At 51.3% G+C, this 21,472-nt stretch overlaps 8 protein-coding genes across 8 annotated transcripts; 3 read left to right on the forward strand and 5 right to left on the reverse strand.

The window, feature by feature from the left end:
• Positions 1 to 540: 540 nt before the first annotated feature.
• BJY04DRAFT_188556 (SDR family oxidoreductase) lies at positions 541 to 1,645 on the reverse strand. Its single transcript, XM_073711245.1, has one exon. It carries the CDS (start codon positions 1,407 to 1,409, stop codon positions 642 to 644), a length of 768 nt encoding a protein of 255 aa, XP_073571482.1. The 5' UTR covers positions 1,410 to 1,645; the 3' UTR covers positions 541 to 641.
• A 586-nt stretch (positions 1,646 to 2,231) lies between these two features.
• Positions 2,232 to 4,755, reverse strand: BJY04DRAFT_56245 (uncharacterized protein). The gene is made up of 4 exons (XM_073720645.1): positions 3,758 to 4,755; positions 3,387 to 3,688; positions 3,221 to 3,336; positions 2,232 to 3,170 (listed from the first exon to the last, which is right to left on the reverse strand). The coding sequence occupies exons 1-4, from the start codon at positions 4,296 to 4,298 to the stop codon at positions 2,366 to 2,368; spliced, it is 1,764 nt and encodes a 587-aa protein (XP_073571483.1). The 5' UTR covers positions 4,299 to 4,755; the 3' UTR covers positions 2,232 to 2,365.
• A 137-nt stretch (positions 4,756 to 4,892) lies between these two features.
• On the reverse strand, positions 4,893 to 7,109 carry BJY04DRAFT_218111 (rhamnogalacturonate lyase B; the record flags this gene model as incomplete). The annotated part of the gene is made up of 2 exons (XM_073716242.1): positions 4,893 to 5,052; positions 5,119 to 7,109. The coding sequence occupies 2 exons, from the start codon at positions 7,107 to 7,109 to the stop codon at positions 4,893 to 4,895; spliced, it is 2,151 nt and encodes a 716-aa protein (XP_073571484.1).
• Positions 7,110 to 8,790: 1,681 nt separating this feature from the next.
• Positions 8,791 to 11,930, reverse strand: BJY04DRAFT_218112 (uncharacterized protein; the record flags this gene model as incomplete). The annotated part of the gene is made up of 4 exons (XM_073716243.1): positions 8,791 to 10,458; positions 10,510 to 10,575; positions 10,622 to 11,393; positions 11,440 to 11,930. The coding sequence occupies 4 exons, from the start codon at positions 11,928 to 11,930 to the stop codon at positions 8,791 to 8,793; spliced, it is 2,997 nt and encodes a 998-aa protein (XP_073571485.1).
• Positions 11,931 to 12,537: 607 nt separating this feature from the next.
• BJY04DRAFT_56264 (glycosyl hydrolase) lies at positions 12,538 to 14,699 on the forward strand. The gene is made up of 8 exons (XM_073720646.1): positions 12,538 to 12,939; positions 12,991 to 13,079; positions 13,126 to 13,480; positions 13,547 to 13,701; positions 13,749 to 13,858; positions 13,911 to 13,998; positions 14,070 to 14,181; positions 14,234 to 14,699. The coding sequence occupies exons 1-8, from the start codon at positions 12,678 to 12,680 to the stop codon at positions 14,548 to 14,550; spliced, it is 1,488 nt and encodes a 495-aa protein (XP_073571486.1). The 5' UTR covers positions 12,538 to 12,677; the 3' UTR covers positions 14,551 to 14,699.
• Positions 14,700 to 15,171: 472 nt separating this feature from the next.
• On the forward strand, positions 15,172 to 16,122 carry BJY04DRAFT_218114 (uncharacterized protein; the record flags this gene model as incomplete). The annotated part of the gene is made up of 2 exons (XM_073716244.1): positions 15,172 to 15,544; positions 15,608 to 16,122. The coding sequence occupies 2 exons, from the start codon at positions 15,172 to 15,174 to the stop codon at positions 16,120 to 16,122; spliced, it is 888 nt and encodes a 295-aa protein (XP_073571487.1).
• Positions 16,123 to 16,224: 102 nt separating this feature from the next.
• Positions 16,225 to 18,524, reverse strand: BJY04DRAFT_188564 (cytochrome P450 61). Its single transcript, XM_073711246.1, has 4 exons — positions 17,886 to 18,524; positions 17,685 to 17,835; positions 16,390 to 17,638; positions 16,225 to 16,327 (listed from the first exon to the last, which is right to left on the reverse strand). Exons 1-4 carry the CDS (start codon positions 18,028 to 18,030, stop codon positions 16,292 to 16,294), a joined length of 1,581 nt encoding a protein of 526 aa, XP_073571488.1. The 5' UTR covers positions 18,031 to 18,524; the 3' UTR covers positions 16,225 to 16,291.
• Positions 18,525 to 18,962: 438 nt separating this feature from the next.
• BJY04DRAFT_188567 (Zn(II)2Cys6 transcription factor) lies at positions 18,963 to 21,017 on the forward strand. The gene is made up of 4 exons (XM_073711247.1): positions 18,963 to 19,370; positions 19,422 to 19,705; positions 19,753 to 19,877; positions 19,927 to 21,017. The coding sequence occupies exons 1-4, from the start codon at positions 18,989 to 18,991 to the stop codon at positions 20,747 to 20,749; spliced, it is 1,614 nt and encodes a 537-aa protein (XP_073571489.1). The 5' UTR covers positions 18,963 to 18,988; the 3' UTR covers positions 20,750 to 21,017.
• Positions 21,018 to 21,472: the final 455 nt, after the last annotated feature.

Below are 21,472 nucleotides of genomic sequence, written 5' to 3' on the forward strand. Positions count from 1 at the left end.
ACTTGCGTGAGGGTAGCCATCGTCCGAATATCCCACTTCGGAAAGTAAAAGGTTCAGCTTGATAATATCGCTGTGACAATCTGGTGAAGCAGTCGCTCGTGTGTTACGCTATCCAGGTCGAGAGTCAGTAGACGTCGCAAGGATATTAGAAGGTAGCTGCCTGCCCCCATGCTAACCTATTGGCCTGCTAGCATTCTTGAAATTCAACACTAAATAGCCAAACTCCCCTTACATCCTGTGTGTACTTGGTCAGCCAATGGCCCACATCTACTCCGCCGTGCAATTAAGAGTCCTGTGCAGCCAGGTATCAAAGCTATTACACTCAAATATAGTCCTCGGCATGGGCAGAAATAGTCCTGGAAGGATGGAAGGAAGCATATTATCATTGGTCTGGCAGGAGACTCTTCCGGTCCGGATTGTCGGGTCCGATTGCATGGGAACCCTTTACGAGAAGTCTCTAGTGCTATCAAGATGATATTAGAAAAGTCCGAAGATGGATGCCTAATGGGATTAAACTAGATTGACCCATCGATTCAATAGCAACAGTTTATATATATTAAATTTCACAGGATATGAGCGGGAAATAACGATAAACATCATTACCTAGGCATAATCCTCTATCTGCAAAGGACATCGTGGACTCACCAAGGCAATTCGTGCCCTGTCTGAGTTATGAACTTTCCACCTACAGTGTCTCTGGTAGCCTTATCCACAACTTCCAAGATACCCTTAACACTATCCTCGGCTGTCACCGGCGGACCAGGGGCGTAGTTCCACTCTTTAGCGACGAACTCGCCGGCTCTAGTTTGCACCCATCCCGGATGCAAAGCCACGACCACCAAGTTATCGGCCGCATGCTGCATGTGGATGGCACGGGTGAGCCAGTTTCCAGCCGCACGGGATGCACCGTATGCTCCGCCAGGGATTTGCTCCTGAGCGCCGATGGAGCCGACGGAGGAGGATATAAAGATTGTCTTTGGTGCACCAGTGGGAGATTTGATCAACAGCGGGTGTAGGGCTTGGAAGACAAGCAATGGAGCGATGGTGTTTGTTTCGAAGGAGCGGCGCAGGTCTTCGGCGGTAGTTGCTAGAGCGGGGCTCATGGAGGGTGCAAAACCAGCATTGGCAATCAGGACGTCGATGTGAGAAATGTCAGACACGTTCGTGGTAAGAGTGTTGAGGATAGTGGAAGGGTCAACGGCGGCGGTGAAATCAAGGGTTAAGACATGGATGATACTGTTTTCTCCCACAGTGACAGTGGATGTTTCAGTATTCAGGCTCCTCACAGCGTCTTCGTTGCGGACGGTAGCAATGACAGTAGTATAAGACCGGGCAAGGAGTGATTTCACGAGACCCAGACCGATGCCCCTGTTGGCGCCAGTGATGAAGTAGATGGTGTTGGTGGCCATGTTTCCGTGTAGACGTGTAAGAGACTCTGATCTAATAGGCTGAAGAGAAACTCAAGATTAGAAGATGGACCGACAGAATAGCAAGAGAGGAGGAAGAAGAAGAAAAGGAATGACAGCAGGAAGTATAGACGGCGGGGGGGTTAAATAGTTTGGCAGCCATTGCTCAGTGTGTATTGGATTCGTATTTGCAACAGGACTTGGCGCTGCTGTCCCTGTAGATGCGCGAGTCATGTCGGGTTTTTGCACTGCTTGCTGGTATCTTGCAGTCTTGTTGTGCTGATACCATTTCTTTCCAACGAGCTGACCATATTAGCCTTTCGCTTACAGGTCACGTAATATGATTGGCATAGACCGAAACTACGTCAAAAACTGCTCTGAGCTGTATAGCAGAAACGATCTGGATTGCTCGTGCTGTGTAGATAATACCGTCATATACTCTGAATCCAATCCTGAACACCCACTCTAGAGGTTCCATTTAGTCGCTCGAGTGGCTCGGGATACCTCGAAAAATGCCTCAAGAACCAGGGCAGTTTACCTAGACCCCCCGAGAGTAGAATGCTAGCATTCAGGGCTTCGCAGGTGCTGTATACATATTTGTGCATTCTTTGTCGGTCTCTTCCCACTGGATAGTAGCAAACCGGTCAATATCGAAGATGCGTATACGGCTGGGCGCAGACCAAAGCGATCTACGGTCTATCATGGCTGTTAAGAGGGAGAGAAACCTTGGAGCAAGTGTCATGGCGTGTAGTGGGTGCTAAACATCGATGCAGATGAAGCAGTCTTGTTTTGATCAGTTAGCGTTAAATGAGTTTTTGGCACCAGTGTGCCTCTAGCCTGAAATAATATAGTGGCACTATGGTTGATTTATCAATAAAGACTTGGGGGTATATTGACGTATGAAGTAGCGCTATATAGACTAGACAAAACAGTATAACAATCAACGACTCCGTATGATCTCACCACCCCGAGCGAATCGGCAAGTCCCCTATAAACCCGGAGCCAAAGGCGTCGAAATCCCCTTCTACCCCGTCGGGTGCAATATACGTCATATAAGATGCACCCGTCAGGATAACCTCATCCCACAGGTCCTCGCCTCCGGTTTGCCCCAGCTGATTTGTATAGAAGAACTCCCCCAGTATACTGCGCGCCTGCGCCCAGTCTTCAATCCAGAGGAGTGTTCTCATCTCAGATAACCGCTCGACGTACCATGACCGCCCCGATTCAGCTAGTGAGCCCATGCCCCCCATGAACAGCATCCAAAAGACAAGGTCTGGAGCGATTGCTTGGAAAGACGGGAGCTGGGGCTCAAGGCTATTTCTTAGATTGACAACAATATTAAACATCATGGGGAGACCAGCAAGATGCCAGATACGGATACTCAGGTACACAAGCAACGACAGCCGCATTGGTTCATTGAGGTTATTGTCCCCTGAGAAGTCCAGGGCGTGTAGCTGGTGCTCAGCGGCAATCAGCAAGTCATTATCTGTCATCATGCCGAGTTCCGGTTGCTGAGTCGCCATCTCGTAATACAGGATTAAGCGGCGGAAGATTTCGATGGAGGAGAGCATGGTTCGGTTGAGTTCTGTGCGCCACGAGCTGGTATTGAAGCGGTGACCGAGGGCTGACAGAGCTGCGGGTGGTTTTGAGGAGGGATGTGTAGGGTTGAACACTTCGGAGCCGAAAACGATTGCGTTGCGCCAGCGGGGGGACATGATGAAGATGGGTTGCGTGCCCAGGAGGAGAGCGGCTTTGCCGTCGCATCTGGAGAAGTCAGTCATTTCCGCGAAAGATTAGGATCGAAGATCCCGTACTGGTATAATTTAGAGAGAGTCATGTGGCTTATAACGTCCAGTCCGCCAATTAGGTCGACCAGTTTCTTCAGCCCTTGAAGATGTGCCCTAACGGCATCGGAGTTCCCCATACTCGACTGTGAATGCGTCAGCAACGATAAATCTAAGACAGCTGACGAATGCATACCTCAATAGTCACAAAGCTTGCCACGATGATGATCGATAGTTCCGTCACACCACCCTTCGGATCTCGAAGGACTTTGTTGAGACTCTCGAGAGCATCCCCCCTCGCCCGCAGAGAGCTGGTAATACTCTTTCTCACGCACGCAGGGTCCACCCCGTTTTTCGACTCCATCAAAGCTATGTGTCTGGCGCTGAAGAACATGAAGATATTGAGGAGTGCGGGCGTGGCAACGGCGTTCTTAAACATGAACTTGCCCACGAGGGTCGTGCTGAGCGGGTTGGCTGCGGCGATGCCATGGATCCTAACTGCACAGAATGTCAGTATCCGTCTCATTCGTAGCTGCTACTCCAAATAACTGGCTGTGCCGGACGTACAGTGTTCCAGGTACATATGGTTCATATCCGTCATCTGCACCGCGTAGGTATTGAAGGGATCGGCAACGCCCTGCCCCAGCTGTATCTGCACTGGCCATGGGTTCTTGGCGGCAGTGGTTATGATTGCAGTATCGGAAATCTCGTCTTCCTCTTTAATTCCCTTGTCGCTTGCAGGAGCTGGTATCTTCGAAGCAGCGGGTTTCGGAGGTGCCTCTGCCTTTGTAGGGAGCTTCGTGGCCTTCAGCCGGCTGATAGACGCCTCTCGCTTCTCTTTGTGGTATTTCTTCAAGAGAAACGCCTGCTTTTGGCGTCTGACAGTCGAATTGTATGGCTTGTCTGCCTGCGTGTCCACGAACATGAACGTCTTCGGTTTCGACGACTCGACGGACGCAGCCCTCGCGGGGAGGGGCTTCGGTTTGGGCGCTACATACTCCGACGGCTGCGAAACACCTGAATAGTCAGAGTCCGGTGATGAGACTTCAGAATCTCCAGACCACCCCGACGACATTGGGCTGCTTGCTGCACTCGACCGTTCAGACATGGCTTCAGTAGGGTGAGATGGTGGTGATTGCGCAGAAACCCCCAGGGCCTGCGTGTCTCACTCGAATGAGTGCATCCTGCGCCGAGCCCTTCTCGTCGAGATTGCAGCAGTTTAGTCAAAGGTGTGTAATGACGCGTGGAGTCCTGCGGCCAATAGCAACCAATCAGGGGGGCTTCTGTGAACTAGGGCTGGCGCCAGAGGCATTTTCGTCGAAGATGGCGAGTCGAGCCTGAGACATGGTTTATCCGTGGTGGTCACAGCGACCTGTCGAGTTGGAGTTGGTACTTTGTGCCGTAGGTGTGCGGTTGTTGTTGTCGGTCATCTCCTCTAGGTGCCCGTGTCGTCCATCCTCCCTCTTTGCCCCACTCTCGAGACTCTCCGTGTCCGACTTCCAAAGGGTTGCACCGAGTGATATGCACGTATCCTGTTGGTGGATGGGCCATTTTATCGATATAGGGGTACAGATATGTCCTCTGAGGAGTGGGAGGGCCGCTCTGCCTTTATAGTCTCCCCTCTTGGTCGAGGTTGCTTCGAATTCTGAATCTGAAGGGGAAAAGCCGCGGCTGCACACGTTCAGGCCAATCAGAGCAGGAGTTATGGTGACCACATGTGGTCTAGCGTAGCAACACGTAAGGCGCTGGAGATGGCTCTAGATGCGAAAATCTCAACGGTGATGCCGCCAAGTTCCAAATCAGGGCATACTTCTTGAGACGGGACCTTCATATATTCTCCTTGGTCGTATGATTTACGGCGACTATCCGAAGCAAGTTCAGCAAGATCAAGGCCTTCATTGCTACTACTAACCCTCAACAACCCTCACTTCAACTCCAATCTAAACGCATCGTACTGGACATATAGCGCATCCGGCAACAAGGCAGTCTCAACGCTTGATGCGTTAAACGGCAAACTCAGTACGAACTTGTTTCGTCCCCTTTTCAACTCCTCCACATCAAAGACAAACTTGTGCTCGATGTTCTGGCAAGCAACTGCACTCCTCACACCACAAGACCCACTCCGCCAGTACGGAATCACCCATGTGTCTTCATACCCACCATTCACATTCACCGTCCAGGGAAGGTTGCTGTATGCCCCCGGCACCGGCGTCCACTTCGAGTTCCCATTAGCCGTCTTAGTTCCAGCAATCTGCACGGTAAAGGTAGCCTTCTTAGCATTCCGGAGTTGCGCCGCAGAAAGGTCAAACGAGACGGTCCAGTTGTTGACATTCTCGTAGTAATTCTCTGTCCGCAGGTGGTTGCCCTTCGCTGGGAAGAATGCCCAGTGGATGTAGTTCAGATCCTTGGCGGGATCGCTCTTGCCAACGTGATAGTTGACTCCGCTTGGGAAATCAGCCTCGTAGTCGTATGCGCCCCAGTAGACGCGGTATTGCTCTGGTTGCAATGGCTTTGAGGTATCGGGTGCGTAGCCGTGGAGATACTCGCCGGAGGATTTATCGGGAACACCAATGCGCCAGATCTCGCGGCCGGAGGACTCTTCTTTCCAGGTGAAACGGTGCTGTTTCGAACCCTTGCGGGACACCTTGACATTGTCTTCAATGAACCAGCCGAAGATGTCGTCTGCGTAGACTGTTACACGGTATGTACCTTCCACCACACGAGGGATGCTGAAAGAACCCGATTTGTCAATCTCAGCCCAGTATTGTAGAGACTCCGTGTTGAAGACGTTCAGCTGGAAGTCCTGCTCGTTCTCGGAAAGCACGATGATCGGCTTCTTTGCGCCCCTTGGTAGGTTGACTTTGCCCTTGAAGCTTGTTCGCCCGGAGGTAGGGACAAAGTGGGGGATATACTCCGCAATACTATCGTAGAAGTCTGCGTTCCACTCTGGATCGGCATACTGAGCTGCATCGGCTCGAAGATCTGCGAGGCTTGTCTCCGGTGTGCCCTTGTTAAAATGGTAGTACTGCGGGCCAAACGTGCGGTCAAAGCCATGCGTGAGGTTTGGAGTTGGGGCGCCGTGGTGGCCGGAGACCATGTAATTGTAAACGATTCCGTCAACAACGAGGTCGGAATGGAGAGGTCCTCCGTAGTATGTCTCCATGGTATTATGGACCAGCCACGCGCCGTAGGTGTTTCCATCTGCGGACCGGGAGCCATCGCTATAGTGACCGTGGACGTCATGGCTGCGCCAGGGCTCGGATAGTGTGTATTTCGTGAAGTAATCTGAGTACTGAGATCTCCATGGGTCCTCTGGATCTTCAATGAAGCTTGTTGCATCCTGCACGGTGAGCTTCGGTGTACTCCCCAGGGGCATAGGACCGAAGTTCCCGTCGCTGGAGGAGAAATGCGTCCAGAGGTTTGTATTCGGTCTGAACAATGTGCGGAGCTCACCAAGGGAGCGAAGGAACGGTGTTGTCTCGTTGAAATAAGTCACGCGAGAGAATGCATGTAGACCTGTTTCCGGCTCGCGCAGGAACAGATACTGCGACAGCGTTTGGTTTGTCTGCGCGTATGTGTCGCTCATAATGACCCCGACATAATCTGTACCTGTCGAGTCGGTACCGTTAAAGACATCGAGCTGCGCAGTACTGCTTCCGGGGGTCCAGAATCCAGATGGGACACATGAGCAATCCAAGTAAGGCCCTTTGCCGGTGTTGCCGTTTAACGGGCCTAGAAGGTCTTGTCCGTCGAGTCTGACGTCCACGACATGACCATTAGATTTAGCAACAGCAATGGCAAGATGGTCATTCTCGATGGAATAGTGCGTTGAGTTTTCGGTTGTTGCTAGGCGGGCGCTTGATGAAGTTGCGAGGCCCAAGAGGAAGGCGACAGCCTTCTTCTGAGCGGAGAGAAACATTTTTCACCGAGTAGTCCTTGAATTATAACCGAAGCTAGCACCGCCTGGAACCACTATTTATCAAAATTCGCGGATCGAGCGCATCTACTGAACTCGCTATCATCATTATCCCGAGATGAGCCCACACCGCGACGTACCTGGCAATAATCCGGAGCACACTCCAGACCCCGGAGAAAAGGATGTCCCCACACGCGGGGAACACTCTGGGGGTGGAGATTCCCTCAGTGCTGTAGAGTACTCGCTTCATACTCCCTATGTATTGCTGGGCTATGATTGGTGGAAAGCCGGTGGTACTTCTTCCTAGCCACCGTGGCATGCAGATCTTCACGTAGTATTTTGCTGCAGGACTCCTCTCGGTTAAGGGACTGTCGGTGGTCAATCACCCGAAATTACTGAGTTTAACCGATCGTGGTTGTATCGGGGAGTGTCGGGAGGACATGACCTCAGGGATGCCCTAATTGGTACACCGGGCCCTTTAGTTATGTTGCTGCTGTTCGATGTATCGAAGCTGATCGGCAGAGAGGTTGAGAGCGGCCATGAGTGATTTCCCCCCTTTGATGAGGCAATTATGACTGCAAAGCCCCCTGTGCGCGAACGAGTCTCGAGTCCAGCCGCATAAAAAACCCAACCCGTAACTAGCTTTTTTATTGCGAAAAGCCCAGAAGAAAGATGTGAAGATATATTCTAGAGCAAGATAGAGTAGCCGAATTTGAGGCGCGTGTTCTGCTGAGGGGATTTTTCCTTTGAGCAGCACATGATGTGAAGAGAGATGGTAGCTGCCACACATCGCCGCGTAAATGGTTGTGGTGATTGAAGTAGGACGAGCGCTTGCATAGTCGAGGTAATGTCTTCGCAGGCCACCTGACTTGGCTGTTGCAGATCCACAGTAGTTAGAGGGCGAATTGTGGAGGAGAGAGAGCATTTGAACTGGATGTGTCGATGTTATCGTCTGAACCGGTAGAGTATTCAAGATGTTCATTATCGAAGAGCTCAGCATCAAGGACACTACTGTCCAGGACAGCAGAGTCACCAGGAGTAATATTAGGATTCTTCGAATATAGTGCGAAATAGACGCCCTAGTTATGCTTGTCGACATCCTTTGTTGCGAGTAGGCTTCTGTACCAAGCCTCACTTGGAGGGGAAGGAGCTTGAATAACTTGTTTAAGAGTTGCAGGCACTTGGATATGCGCAACTTTAAGTATGCGGAGGACCTCGGACTTGAAGTCAAAGAGAACCTGATAAGATGGGTTAATAAAGTTCCCCGAGCGTTCGAATGCAAGCCAAATATTGTCCACGATGAACTTCTTGAGAAAGTTGTTGAGCTCGCGGTATTCCATGGCGAATTTGTCATACCGAGCACAAGCCTTAATTCACCAAGGGGGAATAGGAGAAAATGAACAGACACATTTTCAGAGAATGGGTAGAAGTCTCCCCCCGGGCCATGGGGGGGTCTTTCCATCTGTGGAAAGAACCATGGAGGGGAGACAGCTCAGTGCGTTATTCTCTTTCGTTGATCTTCCCTGGAAGGCTGACATTTTCCCCAAAAATCTACACACTATATATGATGTTCTTACTAGCTGCCATTATATCCAAGAGGCATATTTATCTTGACATGCACATATATCGTGTACTCTACTAAGGGCATATGGCATGGTGTAATCAATTATCACTCATCTCGCACTTACAATCCAACCCCGACCTCCGGTGGCCCCAGATAACTATCCAAATGGCCATCCAACGCAAGCACAATCTTCTCCAGGTACACCTCGGGCGAATTAGCCCTCCACCTAATCGTATGCACCCCCTGCTCTCGCCCGTCAATTTCAATAATTTTCTTCCAAACATGATCTCCCACAGCCTCACTCCAACCCGGGGGTGTATCTCCCGCCTTTGCTGGCTCACCGAGAACCCTCGTAAAGTTTGCAGATTCATGCTCATCAACTGTGAACGAAAACTGCATGGGCAGACCGGGATCTGTATCTAGAGCACCGTTGATATAAACAGTCACATTGAAAGCCTCTGTCGAGTTATAGAGATAAAAGTCGTATTCAACCCAGGCGTCTTTTGCAGTGTCCTCTGATTCCCGAGCGGCACTGTATGGTCGCAATGCAATGGACCCGGACCTCGACCTTGAGCCGAGATACTCGATGTGCTTGAAGCCGACGTCACCTCCTGAGGATCGTTGGAAGTGAGGCGCTTCGATGGAGACAAATCCATTTGATTCTGGAAACCCCTTGAAATCTTCAGGGACCCGTATGTTTCGAACTGGGATATAGATAATGTCAAAGTACGGCGCTTCCCATTCAATCCTGACTTCGACAACATTGTAGAAGTCGGTCGGAACGGCAGACCAGTCAACGGAAACCTCAAGGCGTTCATCCGGGTGGTCTTTCGAAAGTGTACCAGATGTTTTGGAGATCTGTAGCCAAGGGTGAGGTATCTCGAGAGACCACTCAACGTTCTTTCGGTGATCACCCCGGTGAAAGAGCTCAATGAGACGGCTCTTAGCACCGTAGGGGTCTAGCACCGGCACAATAGCAGAGAAGCCCTCCTCAGTAGGAAGAGAGGGGTTAATGGATGCACAAATGCGTGCTTGTCGGTAGGCACTCAGCGACTGCTCAACGTAGATACCTAGATTGCCGAATCCATAGTCGAAATCCTGTCTCAATTGCACGTATGACAGATTTGCAACGACATCCCTTGACGAGGGCCGCCAGTCGGCGGTTCCCATGTCGAATTTCGGTGTCGATGAGAAGCCGGCCCATTTGCCGTCTGCTATTTTGTCGTACGCGAGATTCAGGTCGTAGTCGTCTTCAAAATACTCCAGGACCTGCTGCGCGACTTCGTTCGCTGAGTTTCGTCGCTCGAATGCAAATTGTCGATTCTGACCTTGGCCTAGGATGGTCTTGTAGTAGTTGTATCCGGCCGTGGCAGGGTATGTGAGAAGGTGGTAGAGCGCGTCGCGCCGGTTCTTTGGGAGGGATTGATGAATATCTTCCGCTTTATCCGACAGTCGTTTCCATTGTTCTAGAATGGTCTCTGCCTCTCGGAAGTTGAGGATTGAGTAGGTGGTCGGCTCTAGCAGTTCGAACTTCCGCAGGCCAACTAGGTGGCTGTATTCTAACAGAGCAGATGCAATCTCCTCGGCATATTCAGAGCCAAAGTCTCTCGCTGCCAGGGCCTGGAGGTATGTGGGGATTGTATCGAAATCGAAACGGGAGACATTCCATGCTAGGTCCAGGGAGAAAGAGAGGGGGATTTCCACGGGCTTGATGTCGCCGACATTAAGAACCCAAATTCTGTCTGCGCCGCGTTCGTAGGTCTGGTATAGCTCTTTATAGGCTTTGGGCTGGGGTAAAGTCAGTGCTATTTGACAAATGCGCAGCTGTCTTGAGCTCACCAAATTGTTGTTGTTCTGCCATTTCCAGCTCTTGGGCCGTCCAACATAATCGAAGTGGTAGTATAGCTGCAGAAGATTCAGCACGAGTGTCTCTAGTTGATAGATCACTTACACCAATGCCACCAGACCTTTCTGTCTCCTCCTTAGTGGGTAGTCGCTGGACATTGCCCCAGTTATCATCGGTGAAGATCAAGGTGACATCTTCAGGAGGAACCAGCCCATCGGCATAGTAGGTCATCACCTCTTTATATACCGCCCAAGCCTGTAGAGCAGTCTCATTTGGATGATATTTATCCAGCAACTCCCGCTGGGTACTGAAGACATCCCTCAGCACCTCAATGGGGTCATCCGCCTCAATGGGGCCATCGTTCTCACCACGCATTCCAAGCGTAAAATAGGTCTCGTTGTCACCTGCTCGTCGCACACCTTCTTCCATGAAGTCCACGACGTTCTCACGATTTTCCTCCCAGTTCCATTTGCCAAGACGAGCCTTGTCCTTCTTCCATTCGTTTGATGCACGCTGCATCGGTTCGTGGTGACTAGTTGAGACGACGATCCCATAGTCATCAGCCAGTTGCTGATTCCGAGGGTCATCTGTGAAGAAGATGCGACCAGGTCTAGGAACGAATGATCCCCACATGGCAGGCCACAGGAAGTTGGCCTTGAGCCGAACAAGAAGGTCAAACACATGTGTATAGAACTCGGCGTCGAAGGTATAGTCTTCCCTGTTGCTGTGCTTCGCCCACCAGCTGGTTAAAGCGGGTGCTTCGTCGTTGATGAAGATCCCACGGTATTTGACGCTGGGTTCGCCGTGAGTTGTGGTTTTGTTCAGGACAAAGATACGGTCGTGCTTTGTTGCCGGGACGTCAGCCCAATAGTGAAGGCTGGCATAGTCAGCATTGCGGTAGTTGCAGGGTGGTGGAGACCTACGGAGACTGCCCAGCTTGTTCCGAGAGAGTAAAGACACCGAACAGAGTTCCTCGCTTGTCGCTGCCGACAATGACAAGGGCGTTTTCAATTCCTGGCAGAGGGTTGTGGACGAGCGCCGTGCGGAATGTCTCCCATTTCCCGCGGATATCCTCAACCTCGATCTTGCCATGGCCTTCGAGTTCAGCGACTAACGGTGAGTCGACTGTAGCTGCGATGATCACAAACTCGGATCTGGGATGCTTTTCGGCGAGGTCGGTCTGTCTATTCCAGACGATAACCTGGCGCTTGACCCCAGTGACATCCTCTAGATCTTTTGCCAAACTATCCGCCGCGATCTTGACACCAACGGGATCACTTGCGTCGCGAATTATAGGAGCACGACCAAGCTCTATTGCGCCTGATATGTGCTCAAAAGCGACGATCGACTCCTCCAGCAATGCGAGAGCAAGCCTATGCAAGAGCAGGAATACGAGGCAGTGGAAAGCCCTCATAGTGCGTACTTAGTGACTCTAAATGGTACAGCCTGCCAGAGATGAGCCCTCCAACATACCGTGCGTATTCTTTATACTCCACTGCAGCTTTACACGACCTTCGAGGAGGAGCTTCTCGGTCCCCTATCTCCCGCGTACAGCAACCGAGATACGATGGGTGCATGATTCGTGGAAAATCCCCACCCCCGGATTATGGATCGTCGTCTCCAATCGTGTGCCCAGCCAGGAGAAAAAAACCCCAAGACTCTGTGCACGAAGACGAGCTATCGACGTGGGGGAGCGTGGGGAAGCCCGCTTAGCTAACATGGCAGCCAAGCAGCTTGAGCTTGGGGTACAGCTTGAACTCAATCATTTTTCCCTCCAATGAGTTCGCTTGCCTTATTTGGATCTGCATCTATCCTTATCGATCGGCTATAGCTTCAGCAGTTCCAATATGCATAGCTCAATCCTGCACAGCATCATATTCAATAAGCGATGTCAACTTCGCCGACATCTAGACCGACGGCGCAATGGGAAGGATCGCGAAGGTTTATCTCGGGGGAGAATTTGACCGATCTCATGGCGGAATGGCTTTGGTCGCAACGGCTCGAGCTTCAACAGGATCTAAGCGAGATTGTTATGCCAGTGTAGTGTACTATGACGCCTTGGGGTGTAGTATAAGAGAGAGTCATCGTCTTGCATACATCCATTCCTTCGTCTCATATCACAAAAGCTCTTAACGCCAATCAGTTGCTTTTTGAGTGCAAAATGTCTCTTCGCAGACTCGCGTCTACGGTCCTAGCGCTTGCTGTCCTTGCAAATGCAAAATGGATAGTTCCTGGAGCTCGATGGACGGATACCGATGGAAACCTCTTTAATGCCCACGCCGGAGGACTCGCTGTAGACCAGGAGACTGGCAGGTTCTACTGGTTCGGCGAGTACAAGGTTGAGGGGCAAGTTGAAGGTGGTGGTATCTCGGTCTATAGCTCTGATGATCTTGCCACCTGGACGTCGCATGGGCTGGCGTTGCGTGAGCAGCCCTTTGACCCATATTTAGGGTTAGCTTCTCATTCTATTACAGAGCCCATCGAGAACCATACCTACGTCTCCCCGCATAACCGTATCCAAAGACCTAAGGTCATCTACAGTGAAGAGTCTAGACAATACCACGTACGGCCCCTGACCAAGAATCATACAACCCTCTAATCTTCCACAGATGTGGTGGCATGCCGACGACAACACGTACAGCTGGCTCCTTCAAGGCCTCGCAACATCGGACAACATAGCAGGCCCCTACACCTTTGTCGACGCAACCTCTCCCCTCGGAAACTGGTCTCAGGACTTTGGCGCATTCACCGACTACAAGAGTGGTCGATCCTACGCGCTCTATTCAAACGGGGACCGCGTCGAGGGTCGCGACGTGTACCTCAGCCTTTTCAACAAGAACCTCACTGCCGTTGAGGAGGTTACACATCGATTCCACAAATATGACTTTGAGGCGCCAACAATCATCCAGACAGAGAAGAGCTATTTTGCGCTTATGAGCCATAAGACGGGGTACAGGCCAAACAGTATGTATACCACTGTTGAGGTCGGGTAGAGAAACACTGAAGTATGAAGCTAACAGTCTGTTGTAGATGTTGTGGCATTGCGTGCAGACAAACTCGAGGGCCCTTGGTCGCAGCCGTTTTTCGTTGCACCAGCCTACACTAGAACGTTCAGCACCCAGTCAGGATTTTCGTGGAGGATCAAGGGGACCAAGAAGACTACTTACCTATATATGGCTGATCAAGTATGTTTCCACCTCAAGCTATAGCCAACATGCACTTACAAGGCTAGTGGGACCTCAACTCTCTCTGGGAAAGCCGTAATGTGTGGCTCCCTATCGAGATTGACGAGCGTGAAGGCAGTCTTGAGGTGGTTTGGCACGATATCTACGACCTCAACGTGTATTCTTACTCGAAGCTCCTGGAGATCAAGCACGGACTGATGCAGACATAGGAAAACTGGCGAGTGGAAGCCCATCAAAGGCAAGACATACATTGCCAAACACGCAGAACTAGCTGGCGATACTTACCTGCAAGAGGCCGTGAGTTTCCCGCTTACTCCATATCACCAGACTATGCACTGCCATGGCAAAGTACTAAGGGGATTTTATAGACATTTGCCAGCGGAAATAGAATCGCAACAGGCATCTACGGCAATGACAGCACCGTCACCCTCACCGTTCAGGGCCAGGGAACCGATCAGTGGGTCTCTTTCTACCATCAAAGTAAGCTTCCGCCATTTCATGCCTCCTTGTGTGATGTTAACAGGTATCTCAGACATTGACGACATGGGCTTCGGCGACCAACCCATGGGCCAGCCCGACCGTATCAACGGTACCTGGCAGCTGCGGCGAATCAGCAGCGTCGTGGTCAATGGCGACACTGACAATGTGCACACACTCTACCAGAAGGACACCCATAAAGGAATTATCCTTTCTACTCCGTTGCTGCTCCCGCTCAAGAAGGGCGAGAACACGATTACCGTTGGGGGTTTGTACAATGGGTTTGACTACAAGGGCGCGGATCTTGATCGTGTTGTTGTGTATCCGCCGGAGAGGAGGGGTGGGTGGAAGAGGTGGTTTGGTTTGGAGTAGCTGGTGAAACAGTAGTCGACTTGATGCCAGATAGCTAGAGCGTGTCAACTCGGGACTTAGATGTGTAGGTGCTTGGATAAGTACCCTACGTTATAAGGCTACGCGCGTATCTTCACCACAATGGCACAATGGCACACAACATATAAAGACGAGCTCAACATAATGCAATCGACCTAGGCCTAGCTTCACCCATACTGGAGCAATAGTAGTGCCTCAAACTCAGACGATAAAGGTTAGTTTGAAAGCCAAGGAGCCGATACAGACTACACACCAAGCCTTGGGGGCGAGAAACAACCAACCAGCCCTGTCGCCCAGTGTCAAGCACCTCCACAATGCTCAGCGCAAGCCCTTTTCGGACCCTAGCGGTTCCTACGCTAGCCAACCTGACTATAGCGTCCGCTTGGGCGACTCCTCAGGGCGTCTCTGCCGTCTGCCGGCAACAATCCCAAGACCCTAATCTCGAGCGAAAGGCTGAAGATACAGCGCATCTCTTTCCACCTGATCAATGGCAAATTTTGCATGAATTGTACTTAATCGCGCTGTACCCCCTGCGCCGATCAAATTTTGCGATTGTTTCCCAAACCACAACCCACAAGCCCCCCACCAGCCAGCCCTATCAGAATGGCATCCTACGACCCCCCATACGGCTACGCCGTCCGCCGCAACGCGACCTGTGCACAATCCGAGACAGTATGCGCAAACACCTGGTCGACGTGGCACGTCTGCTGCCCCGAGAACACCGTCTGCGCGCCCGGCGGCTCCTGCTGCCCGACAGACTCGGACTGCCGCCCCGCGGTCAATGTAGACGCGCACTGCGCGAACAACGCGACCTGGGATCTGTACTATGAGAATGGGTATTTCTGCTGCGATAGCGACACGACGGGGTTCTTGGCGAGTAATCTGATTGCGGGGGGTGTGAGAACTGGCGGCGTGGGGTGTGCGAGTGGGTTTGTGAGTGGGGAGTTCAATACTGTGCTTGTCCCGGTGAATTATGGTATCTCCTTTCTCTGCTGTTCAGCCTATACTGGAGTGGTGGAGGCTAACACGCTTGGGATAGGGAGCGACTCAGCCTCGAGACCGGAAGACGACGACGAAGACGAGAATGAGGAAGACGAATTAAACTCTAGTTCCAGTTCCAGTGTGACTACACCGATCGAGACATCCACGAGCACGGCTGTTGAGGCTGGTGAGACTTCCACAACCACGTCGACTCCAATAACCACGACGGCACTTCCCGATTCACAGCCAACATCGGACACAGACAACGGAATTGATACCGACTACGGGTCCGACTCGTCGACAAACGTCGGAGCTATAGCTGGCGGCGTGGTCGGGGGAGTTATTGGCATCGCGCTCATCATCGCATTGATCTGGTTTCTTAGGCGGAGGCGAAGAAGAGAACAACCTTCTCATGCGATCGAAGAAGTCCAGTATCCTGCACCGGGGATGCCGGCGAATACCATGTACGTCTATAATCACAAACACGAGCTGGAGGGTAAAGAGCAGACCGCGGAGTTGGCAGCAGAGGGGACGACTTTCTATGAGTTGCCAGGGGCTGAACATCGACGATGACCGACAGTCGCAATGGTCTGGGATGGTCACCGCGCATGTTGTAGTGTCTCTGGTCAATGTATTCATGGTCTCAAGGTAAATGAAACATCATATTAAATTGTTACCCTTAATGCAGGTTCACGGTATGCGCACTAAACCAGAACATCAATGCTAGCCACACTTCAAGCCCTCACTCGCGCTTCTTGAACACCAGCTGACACCCATCCTAAAAAGACATCATTAGCAACCAATCAACCCCATTTATGCAAGACGAGGAAGCGAACTTACCATCGGAAACAGCGTCGCAAAAACCCTAATTTCTTCACTCCTCTCAGTAGGTACATGTTCCCAATTCATCTCCAAACTCGCCTTCCCTATCATCCCAGCCATTGAAAGCGGCACATACCGCCTCGCAAGACAATCGTGCGCCCCAGCACCAAATACAAGCCAGTTCTTCACTTTACTCTCTGCGTCACCGGTGATCCACCGCTCGGGGTCGAAGACGTCGGGGTTCGGATAAGCCTCAGGATCGTGCAGCGCTGGGTAGCATGAAGGAATCACCATTGAGCCCTTGGGGACTGTGTAGGATGGCGTGATAGGGAAGGGTTTCGTGGTAAGATACGGCACGAAGATAACGGGTGGTCTGTGGCGCAAAGTTTCCTTGATCACGGCGGTAGTATAAGGAAGCGACTCAAGCATTTTTAGATCAAAAGGTCTGTTCCTGTCGCCATCTCTAGCGGCGAGGTTCTCCTCCCTCAGTTTGTCAAGCACATCAGGTCGTTGTGCGAGGATCTGGAAGATCCAGGTTGTCATACTACTCGAGGCGTCCTGCGACGCAAAGAGGAAAGTAAACAATGTTTCGGAGATTTCCTCATTTGTGAACTCGCGGATCAGGTTTGATGGTTTCTCGACGTTCTTTTCGCCTGCCGCAACTCGCTCGCGGTACTTGTTTGACTCGAACATGTGTAGTACCCAGTGGTCGACGATGGATGTGGGCTTAGCACCCGTCGCCATGTTCGCCTTACAGGCTGCAGCGCATTTTGCGAACTCGGCGTGCACAGCGTCGGCGGTGCGTTTCCCGCGCCAGACTTTCGTGAACGGGACGTACATTGAGAGTGGGACGTTGACCAGTTCGAGTGCGTCGGTGACGAGGTAAAAGTCATCAGCAATTCGCTTGATGGCCTCTTGGGAGATGTAGTCGCCGAAGAAGGTCCGGCAACTCACGGCGCAGTTGATTTCTCGAAACAGTGGCATGAACTCGATCGGTCTGTTGTTATTCCCTTTGCTCGCAGCGATGAACTTGGCGAAGTATTCGGCTAACACCTTTTCCTGACCAGGAAGGTAGCTTTCCATTGCCTTGTTGGTGAATAATGGGGCTAGACCGCGGCGGTACTCAGCGTGTGTCTTGCCTTGCAGGAAGACCCAGGCTTTGTGGCCGAGGATGTCTTTTGCGACGGGAACAAGGCACGGCTCGGCGTAGGTTGGCGATTTGAAGACTTTGTGGGCGAGGTCTCTGTCGGATGCGAGAACGATGAATCTGGCATTGTTAGAAACTGACTGCAGGTATGAGGATGCGTGCGCACTTGTGGAAGATTGATAGGCAGCTTAGGGGTCCGCTCGCCCACTGCTTCAGGTAAGCTGGGAATTTCGGGTACAGGGCTTGAATAAAGGGTCCCATCAGCGGGATCTTGAATGATGGACCGGCTATTGAGCCTTTTCGCCAGATGTACATCACTAAACGGCATTAGACGTGGGATTATGTCCTCAATTGTATCCTCGATTACCTTGGTCATATGCGACAACCCCAAGCAGAAAGGTGACGGCATATTGCCATGTAGACCAGCCTGAAAGAAGCACTGACGGCTTGGAGTCCCATGACAGCGGCAGGTCGGGCTGTGAATTCGTGATATTGGCGAGTATGGTGTCCATGGCGAGCAAACAATCTTATAAAAATGCAAATCTTCCGGGAAAAGACAGTCTTATAGGATACCCCTGGCACTGCAAGACTGGAAGATATCATACCACGTGGAGATATTATTATGTTGCCTAATGAGGGCTAGTCTCCGATTCATCATTGGTGCCAATGTTTGAGCCATAGTACGTAGAACCTATCCTCATCGCCTAGCCGGTTTTATAGTCAGATTCACCATCCCACCCGACGCATTGAAGCTTACCCAAGTACGACATCCTCATCCCTGGTTAGAGAGATACATTGAATCTCCAGAGGCGAGACACTCTCTTCACTTTCGCTAGTCCCTGCTTCAGGTAGCCTTTTCCTTTAGATTTGGCCTCTGCTCGAGGCGTTACAGTGATATATATTGTTGCATTATCTTGGAACAGCGGGGGATCTGCTGCGGGGAGACTAGTTAGTAAAGTGAGCCTTCTAGCTCTTCTGGAAAAGTAAACTCGCTATACAAGGTGGCAGAAAATCGACGACAAATGTACTGGAGGGTCACGACGAGGGGGGGCAGTCTGCTTGTTGTCGTTTGATACAGCGACCCAAAAGGGACTAGTCTCCGAATGTTCGACTCTGTTCGGCGACTAGTCCTGTTCCGGATTAGCGCTTATCCTGATGGTGCTGTCGCCAGTCTTGCTGTAAACAAATCAATCATTCCACCATGATTATCTACTGAATACTGAACAGCTTCATGCTTCATGGTCTCTGATAGAGCATACAAGGCGTATAGACAGATTAACTGGTGCATGAAGGATATCATAACGGCCACCATCTATGTACTTCGCCATCCGCCATCCGCCTTACAGCAATTGCTACATCAGACAGACGGTCTTAAGCAATAAAAACCCATTCCAATCTTTGATAGAAATCGAGAACAATTGCAAGTAAAACAACAAGAGATGGACAATTGGAGCAAGTCGGATAAGCGGGATGGCGTTAGCGCCGCTTCGATTGCCTGAGGCTCCCGGCTCCACCGACCTTCACCATCGTGAGCATCTGTCCAACACCTTAACTCAACTTCTGCTGACCATGCGTCCAACACTTCGCCGTTCTTGCGCCGCTTGCGCCAAGCATAAACTCTCTTGCGATCTTCGAACCCCGCGTTGCTCACGCTGCCTCAAGCGACAGGTTCTGTGTGTTTACGCGAATGAGCCGCTAACCGCACCGCAAGGCCCCCAGACCGGCAGCGCCGGTTCAACAAGCCACACTGCTGCCACCTTGAACACTCGGAGATTCGCATCGCTGGATCCCTTTGATTCCTATCCGCCGACAAGGCTTCCCAGAGACCATGTTCAGCGGCTGATCTACAGTTGTACGTACCTTGTTATCAAGTCCGCCGTAGCATGTCAGCTGACTGATCTAGTCCTACATAAAATCGCATTCCAGTACTATCCTCTCGATTTGAATGCAAAAACAAATCCCTTCCTTGTGTCGTGGTGGCCGCTTGCCCTAGGCGACCCGGCACTTTTCCATGTCTCTCTTCAGACCGCCTGTCTTGATGAGGAATTGATGGCCCGCAAGGGATTTCACGCCTCTGAAATTCTGATGGCTGATTCAGTGGCACTCCTGCGGCGGAAGGTTGAAGACCCGGCGCTGGCCGTGCAGGATGGAACCATGAATTCGGTTATCACGTTGGCTGCAATCGAGGTAGGGTGTTTTACCGTTAATTGACACCGCACTGATTCCTCGTCTAGTTCGGCAAAGGAAACGTCAAGGTCAGCCAGATGCACGTAAATGGGGTCAAGAAACTCGTCGATCTCAGAGGCGGGATAAACGCTGTACACCAAACAAGCCCGCTAACAGCGAGGATGATAAGCTGGTATGGTCTTTTCACAACCTCATCTGCAATCAAAAACTCACGATATCAGGGTCTCACTACTAGTAATGGGCCAGCCTCAATTCTCAACACAAGATGACGTCGGCATTGGAGACGGCATACCCCTCGTTCCCGAGTGGCAGCTATACCGCACCCCCAGTGCAACACCCAACACGTCCTCCCTCTTGACAACCCTCGAGCAAATCACCGACTTCGAGGTCCAAAACGTCTTCACCCGCCTCCACAACGCATTCTCCAGAGCCAAGCAAATCCCCTTCCCAAGCACCCGTCTCCACGACCTCACCTGCTTTGTCATCCACCGCCTCCTCGCCACAGCACCAGACCCGGCACTCCCCTCTCCATCACCAATAACCGAATGCATCCGCTACGGAATGATTCTCTACATGTTCATCACCCATGGCCCAACATACTACTCTCATGCTGTGATCATGAACACCCTCACCTCCCAACTACTAGCCAACCTCACAGCCCTCGACTCGACGCCTCGGTTCTACGAATCCCTCGACGTCTGGCTTCTTGCAATCGGTCTCGTCGCGTCAAAATCAACACCGCAATACAAACTCTTCAAGCAAAGAGCGGAGCTGGTTGCTTCCTCACTCAATTTGGAATCATGGACCGACACGCTCGGCCACATCAAGTCGATTTTATGGATGGAGTATGCTCAGGGACATGATATCTTCCGACCACATTGGGCTGCGATATTCTCCCCCGACAGCGATTGCCAGCATTCGATGTTTACGGAAACAGATACTGATGGTCCACTGTTACCGCTTATTCCGAACCTGGAGTACCTGCAGCTCGGGGGTGATTCAGGGCCATCTACTGGCGTACGTGCATATAGCCATGGTCTGTGAGTAAGACCGTTATATTGTTTCCGGCCTCTTCTGCTGGTGTTCGAGGTATTATGGGTGTTTACGGGAGTTGGGTTCGTGTTAGCGGGTACTTGACATTTCTATAATTTCTTATTGAGTCAATACACCCCTCTTCAAACAAATCATATCAATTACCTAGGTACGACTAAGTGAGGCCTGCAGTCCCACATTGACTGCAAAACAAGACTGAAAGTTGGGCAGCAGCCCTCTGCCTCCTCACAAACTCCCATATTTAGCTCGCATATCTGCCAGAAACGAATCCAAGCTTTCTACACCAGCAAACCCATCATCCCCATCGGATTCCGGTGCTCGAACCTCCTGGAATTCATGCCCCTGATAACATTCCGGTACAGTTCGCTCCGATTTGGGTTTTGAAAAGCAGTCCGCACAGAGATCGGTATGCGCGCACGTTGTACAGAAATAGCCATGATCACTCAAGTCCGTGCCACACATATCACAAAATGCCCAAACACCGAAAGTATTCCCCTCTGCCTCGTAAGACCCCCTTTGTATCATGGAGCGGAGAGCAGAGGGCATGTCGCCCAATTGAACAAGGTAGAACCGGCAGTGGTATAGAAGGGACGCCTTATATTCTGCATCAGGGTCCTCCATGTTGGTGATTAACTTGATAAGGGTCTCTTTTGTCTTTATCTGACGGTCATTCTGACCGGTTGACTGCAAATCCTTAAGCGAAGGGATTTGATT

This window comes from Aspergillus karnatakaensis (genome assembly GCF_047715665.1).
Source record: "Aspergillus karnatakaensis strain CBS 102800 unplaced genomic scaffold BJY04scaffold_23, whole genome shotgun sequence".
Lineage (NCBI taxonomy): Eukaryota > Fungi > Ascomycota > Eurotiomycetes > Eurotiales > Aspergillaceae > Aspergillus > Aspergillus karnatakaensis.